At 44.4% G+C, this 6,395-nt stretch overlaps 1 protein-coding gene across 4 annotated transcripts in view; it reads right to left on the minus strand.

Moving 5' to 3' along the window:
- Positions 1 to 44: 44 nt before the first annotated feature.
- FBXO25 (F-box protein 25) overlaps positions 45 to 6,395 on the minus strand; it is an 88,347-nt gene continuing 81,996 nt past the window's right edge. For 2 of the 4 annotated variants that reach the window (XM_068161352.1, XM_068161353.1), the window contains one exon: positions 49 to 303. In XM_068161352.1, the coding sequence (XP_068017453.1) occupies positions 181 to 303 (123 nt within the window). In that variant the 3' untranslated portion in view covers positions 49 to 180. Of the gene's footprint in view, positions 304 to 6,395 lie in introns of all 4 variants that reach the window. The other 2 variants (XM_068161356.1, XM_068161351.1) reach the window with 2 other exon arrangements.

A 6,395-nucleotide genomic window follows, 5' to 3' on the forward strand; every position in this document is an offset into this window, starting at 1 on the left:
ATATTTGGCTTTGCTGGTATTTATTGGCCTAAACACTTAAATTTATTTATTATTTATTATTTATTGGCTGTTATGAAAGATTGGGCAGATCAGCATTCTCTCCCTAAAGATTTCACCAGCTCCATGTAAACTGGAGGACCTGGAATGCCTGGATGAGCCAAAAGTGCAGTGCAGCCACCATTACCAGTAGATGAGCTGCAGAAAGAGGAGTGTTGTCAGCTTCTTGTTCCTCCTCACCAGTCTTCTGGCTTTGCTATTGTTTAGTGTCGAGGGCTGAGGGGAAGGCCCAGCCTTCTTCCCCCCCTGTAAAGTGAAGGGAAAGAAAAATGAAAGAAAGAAAAAAAAAACCACAGCCGAATTAGCAAAGGAAATGTGCTGTATTTACAAGCGGTTTAGGAAATGCAGGTTTATATACATGATTTACAGTATTTACAATATATACACAGAAATATACAACAAAGTAACACAGGAATGAGATTCCCTCCTCTGCTGAGGAGGATTTCCCCCCCCCGTACCCCCCTTTTCTCCCCTTTTTCCCCAAAGAGAGTTAGAAAGAGAGAAAAAGAGCAATTGTTAATTAAAGCAGAATAGTTAGAGCAAATGTGTTAGTCCCTCACGGTTATCTGTTCCAAGGTCAGTCTGGCCAAAAGCCCAGAAGCTGCAAAAGGAGGGGGAAGAAGTGCGAGACTGCACTGAGACAAGTCCCTCTGGGAATCAAAACTTAAGGCAGTGCTCTGCCTCTCCACCAATGAAATTAGTTTAGACCTGTCTTTTGTTTATAAAACATTCACCCACGGTGTCCCTTTGTTAAAGGCACTGCCTCAAATGGTCACATTTAGAGAGGCAGGGCAAGTAGCAGTTAGGCAAAACAGTTTTAATCGGAGTGTGTGCACCAGCTGAAAGGAAATTTTGTTCATACAAGTTACTTTCTTATGGGGCACAGTATCGCCATGTCTCCAGCAGTACACAGGTGGATCAGGCACAGATGAAGGGGGAGAGGAGAGCTCTGCATTTACAGACACTGGGGAGTCAAGGACCTGCCAAATTTTAATCATGGCTGTTCCTAGAGCCCATGTAAATCTAGCCTGGCATGTCTTGATTTCTAAAACTTCTTGAAATGATTGTTAATGCATACAAATGTTAGGTAACAAAATGTATGTAGGTCCTACCATGATGTCAAATATAGATGTGGGTCCTATCCCTGTACAGTCTGAAAAGAACACAAATGAAGGTGCTGAGCTGTTCCTTGCATATCTAAACCGGTCTTGCAGTTTTTTTTTTCTACGTGGCTACTAGTTGGTTTCTTGATGTATTTGGGTAATGAAACTGGCACTATGAAGAAGAAAAATTATTTCTTAAAAGGCTCAGTTGTAGCTGGTTGTAGTTTTGAAGGTGTGTATCAATAGATATCTGTCTCAACAACTTGTAGCATGACTGCTTTGCGCCATACAAGGGAGGGAATCAGATCAATAGGGAAAGAATCCAGTTTAGAAATCAAAAGGAGAGTTGTGTTTATTGGAAATGCAGCCAGCATTATCACAGAGAAAAAAAAATGCTTCTTTACTAACAAAGTATGAAAACAATCAGAAAATAGGGATGTAAACTGCTTCAATGGAGCACAATAGGGAGCACACTGCATTGGGTTAGGAACTGGCTGGAGGGCCGAGCCCAGAGAGTGGTGGTGAATGATGCCACATCCAGCTGGCGGCCAGTCACTAGTGGTGTGCCCCGAGGATCAGTGCTGGGCCCTGTGCTCTTTAACATCTTTATTGATGATCCAGATGAGGGCATTGAGTTCATCATCAGTAAATTTGCTGACGACACCAAGCTGGGGGCAGGAGTTGATCTGCTGGAGGGTAGAGAGGCTCTGCAGAGGGACCTCGACAGGCTGGACAGATGGGCAGAATCCAACGGCATGAGATTTAACACATCCAAGTGCCGGGTTCTGCACATTGGCCACAACAACCCCATGCAGAGCTACAGGCTGGGGTCAGAGTGGCTGGAGAGCAGCCAGGCAGAGAGGGACCTGGGGGTACTGGTTGATGGTAGGCTTAACATGAGCCTGCAGTGTGCCCAGGCAGCCAAGAGGGCCAATGGCATCCTGGCCTGCATCAGGAACAGTGTGGCCAGCAGGAGCAGGGAGGTCATTCTGCCCCTGTACACTGCACTGGTTAGGCCACACCTCGAGTACTGTGTCCAGTTCTGGGCCCCTCAGTTTAGGAAGGATGTTGACTTGCTGGAACGAGTCCAGAGAAGGGCAACGAAGTTGGTGAGGGGCTTGGAACACAAGCCCTATGAGGAAAGACTGAGGGAGCTGGAATTGCTTAGCCTGGAGGAGACTCAGGGGAGACCTTATTGCTCTCTACAACTACCTGAAGGGACGTTGTAGACAGGCGGATGATGGTCTCTTCTCCCAGGCAGCCAGTACCAGAACAAGAGGACACAGTCTCAGGCTGCACCAGGGGAGGTTGAGGTCGGATGTTCGGAAGAAGTTCCATACAGAGAGAGTGACTGCCCATTGGAATGGGCTGCCTGGGGAGGTGGTGGAGTCGCCGTCATTGGAGGTTTTCAGGAGGAGACTTGATGGGGTGCTTGGTGCCATGGGTTAGTTGTTTAGGTGGGTTGGATTGGTTGATGGGTTGGTCTCTTCCAACCTGGTTTATTCTATGTAATATTCTAAACAATAGAGAATTATATGGAGTATATAACAGTAAACAAAGTGTAAGTGGATGGGTTTTCATATGATATTTACCTTCTTTTACCATTGGCACAGAACAAAGAAATACCTGCTCTGTGTTTGGGAAGAAATTTTTCCTATTCTGTGTCTAGTTTTTACTAGAAGAGGCAAGAAAGCAGCTGTATTCTTATCAAGTCCATAATCATCTGGTAAAAGCTTGGCTTGTGCTTTACCTTTTATGGTCTTGAGACCCAAATAACAGCAGCGAAAGTTTAATAACACGTTTTGAACTGTGGCTTTGTTGTTGGAACAGAAAAAGCATTACCCTCTGCAGAGTAAACTGCACAGCTGTGTTTTCTAAGACTGGTTTGTCCACAATTGAAAATCATCTTGTGAAAGAGAAGTGATAGGACAAGGGGAGATAGTCTCAAGTTGCACCAGGGGAGGTTTAGTTTGGATATTAGGAAAAATGTCTTTCCTGAAAGAGTGATCAGGCACTGGAACAGGCTGCCCAGGGAGGCAGTGGAGTCACTGTCCCTGGAGATGTTTACGAAACGTGTAGACATGGCACTTGGGACATGATTTAGCACGCATGGTAGTGTTGGGTTGGACTCGATGATCTTAGAGGTCTTTTCCAACCTTAATGATTCTATATTTTGCTTTCTAGTTGCTCAAATCCCTTGCGCTGAAAAGATACACTGAACGGTTTAAATAATTTTTCAGATCATTGGCTAGTTTAATTATTTGAAATTGTACAGTAAACCAGCACAGATTTGATACAGAACCATTTCTAGCAATGTCTTTGGGCCTTTCTTATCTTGTACCTCTTTCCTTGAAATCCCCAGGAGTCTTGTGATTCTCCACAAGGTTACACTAAGTGCTTTTGCTGTTGGAGAGACAGAGAAAATGGTGTGGTGCATGGATTTATGGTGGAGAAAGGAAGCAAGATTAATCTATCCTGAGTCCAAGTACTGTACTTGGTACATTACTACTTTTTTGCTGCTTAAGCTTTCTTATGTGCGAGGTAATGAATATTAATTCTTCTCTGCTTTATTTTTGCACTTGTCCCCCATTAGTATTTTTTGCTCCCTTATGCAAAGACATTCTCTCTGATTACATGAAGATACCATCTTTGTGCTTTCTCTCATGACAGACCCCCACCTTAAGGCAAACCTGCCTTCAGTTTAATGCCTGTGAGCAGTTTATCTTGTGAACAGTTTATCTTTTGAACAGTTAGACAGAAACTTGGCAGCCAACATTTGACAGGACAAACAAAGGAAAACAAGTCAAGCATCATTTCCCATTAGGAAGTAAACTATTGTTTGATAGGATGGAGCACAAGTTTCCCAGCAGCCTTACTGCAGATACTATAGTGTTGCACATAGGATTAGTTTGCAAATTAGAGACTTAATGGAAATATACTTGCTCTTGTTTTTTATTTTATAAACTACACATCTCCTGAAGCATGTTAACCTTTCTGCATAGTGTGGCTGACACACTACCTGCCTGCAAGGGAGCATCGCCCTCTTGTGGCCAAGGTCAACATCCTGGGGGCAGCTTAAGCTATGGAGGAAGGTCTGGGCTCCTGACCTGTGCAGTGAGAACTGCCTGCACTGGGGAAAGGGAAGTTTGCAAGACAAGTGAAAGAGCAGGTGTTCTGGCAGCAAGGGATGAAGCACCCTATAAAGGGATGTAAGAATGATAAAATTGTTTTGGTTGGAAAAGACCTCTAAGATCACTGAGTCCAACCATAAATCCAACACCACCATGGCCACCAAACCATGCCCTGAAGTGCCATGTCTGTGTGTCTTTTTGATGCCCTCCATGTACAATGTCTTCACCACCTCCCTGGGCTGCCCATTCCAATGCCTGACCACTCACCATAAAGAAATTTTCCCTAATATCCAACCTCCCCGGCAGAACTTGTCCTCTCATTTTATCACTTGATACTAGGGAGAAGAGACCAATACCCACCTGGCTCTAACCTCCTTTCAGGTAGTTGTAGAAAGCAGTGAGGTCTCCCCTCAGCCTCCTCTTCTCCAGACCAAACAACCCCAGTTCCCTCAGCTGCTCCTCACAGGACCTGTTCTCCAGACCCTTCACAAGCTTTATTGCCCTTCTCTAGACACGCTCCAGCACCTCAATGTCCTTTTTGTTGTAAGAGGCTCATCAGTGCCAAGTACAAGGATGTGATCTGAGAGTGTTCCTAGAGGGGAGTTAGTTACTAGCATTAGAGAATCAGAACTCACACACAGCTACTCCTCTTTCCTAGTACTTTTTACTGGTTATCCTATCAAGAATGGGATTTTTTGGCTGTGATGAGAATTGGAATGTCCCCTGAGCACAGGTACAAAATGAAGGCTTTGGATGTGTTTAACTGTGGTGCTGTGTAACTCACAGCAATCTCTTCTCCAGATATCTATGCCATAGTACTATTCCTATAATGAATCAGAAATAAAGGTGAGTGCCTGTGGTAGAAGACTCTACCTTTAAAAGCAGCATTAATAACAGGCATCAGGTCAAGCTTGCTGCAAGAACTTCAGTGGTGGTGGGATTAAACTACTGATATTTTAGTTGAATGAAACAGCTCCATCTAGTGTCCTGCTTTTTCTGTTACTCTCTCAGCTTCCTCCCCTTCCCTGCCCTTTTCCCAGATTCTCAAGATCTCCAAGAGCTTCTCCATCCTTCTCTCTCTCCCCAAAATCCCTAATGATGCCCCATTACTGTCAGTGTATTTTTTCCTCCTCTTAGTGCATGAATTACATGCTGGAGGTTGATTTTTTTTTTTCTTTGCTTGATTGCCTCTAAGTTTGTGAATCTGGAAATTCATGAAGCACCACTTGGAACTTGCCCATTTTGGAATGGGTGAAACCTCATCCAAATGCTCTGTGCTTGATTTCCACCTCCTAGGTCTAGCTGTACTCTGACACCCAGTGTATGGGGGGAAAAGAAATTCTCTTCCCCAGGACTTCCTGGGAAAAAGAGGAGGTGGGACAGTCATTTGACAGGTGCTGTTGCAAGGGTGGTTGGTTGTATGCAGCTGCTGCCTGCAGTTGGTCACGATGCTTTGACTTGTGCTTTTTCTCAGTTCAGTAGCTGAACATCTAGCCCCCTGATTAAACACTGAGGAAACCACTACATGGGAGTGCAGTAAGTTGTAAGTAAGTGCAGTAAGGATGATTCCATTAAAATTATCCCTAGAAATAAAGAGTTTCTCGTCTTGGTTGTACCAGCAACTTGAGCTGCCTAATTGCAACAAGTTCAGTGGCTCTCAATGGCCCAGGGAAGAGCAGGGTCAGTGCGAAATGAGACTCACTTTTGGGAAAGACAGCCTCTGGCATTTGTGATCTAACTGTGATGATCTGGGGTAAAATGGGACCTTTCATGAACTTCAAAAGTGGTGAGCTCTCCTCAACTTTTCAAAATAAGAGTGCAGGTGACAACCTCCCAGAAGAAGATTCATGTGTTTGACCTTGCTGGAGGTAAGTCTCATGCTCTCTCTGATCAAATGTTTATCACCTGAAGTCATTTTCAGTGTGCTGCCTGACTTCAGCTTTGGCCTGTTTCTAAGCCATTGCAGAGGGACTTCTTAGGCACTTTCTCCCTCTCTCTTCTGTAAGAAGCTAGGAAGTACTTGGTTTGTTAAAGCTGGATCAGACTTCAAAGCATCAGCTGGTGGAGCGGTTTTGTGAAGAATGAAGGTTTTCAATGAAATCAG

The sequence above is a fragment of the Melanerpes formicivorus genome, unplaced genomic scaffold, assembly GCF_026170545.1.
Source record: "Melanerpes formicivorus ecotype bairdi unplaced genomic scaffold, bMelFor1.0.p_v2 SCAF_57, whole genome shotgun sequence".
Taxonomy (NCBI): domain Eukaryota; kingdom Metazoa; phylum Chordata; class Aves; order Piciformes; family Picidae; genus Melanerpes; species Melanerpes formicivorus.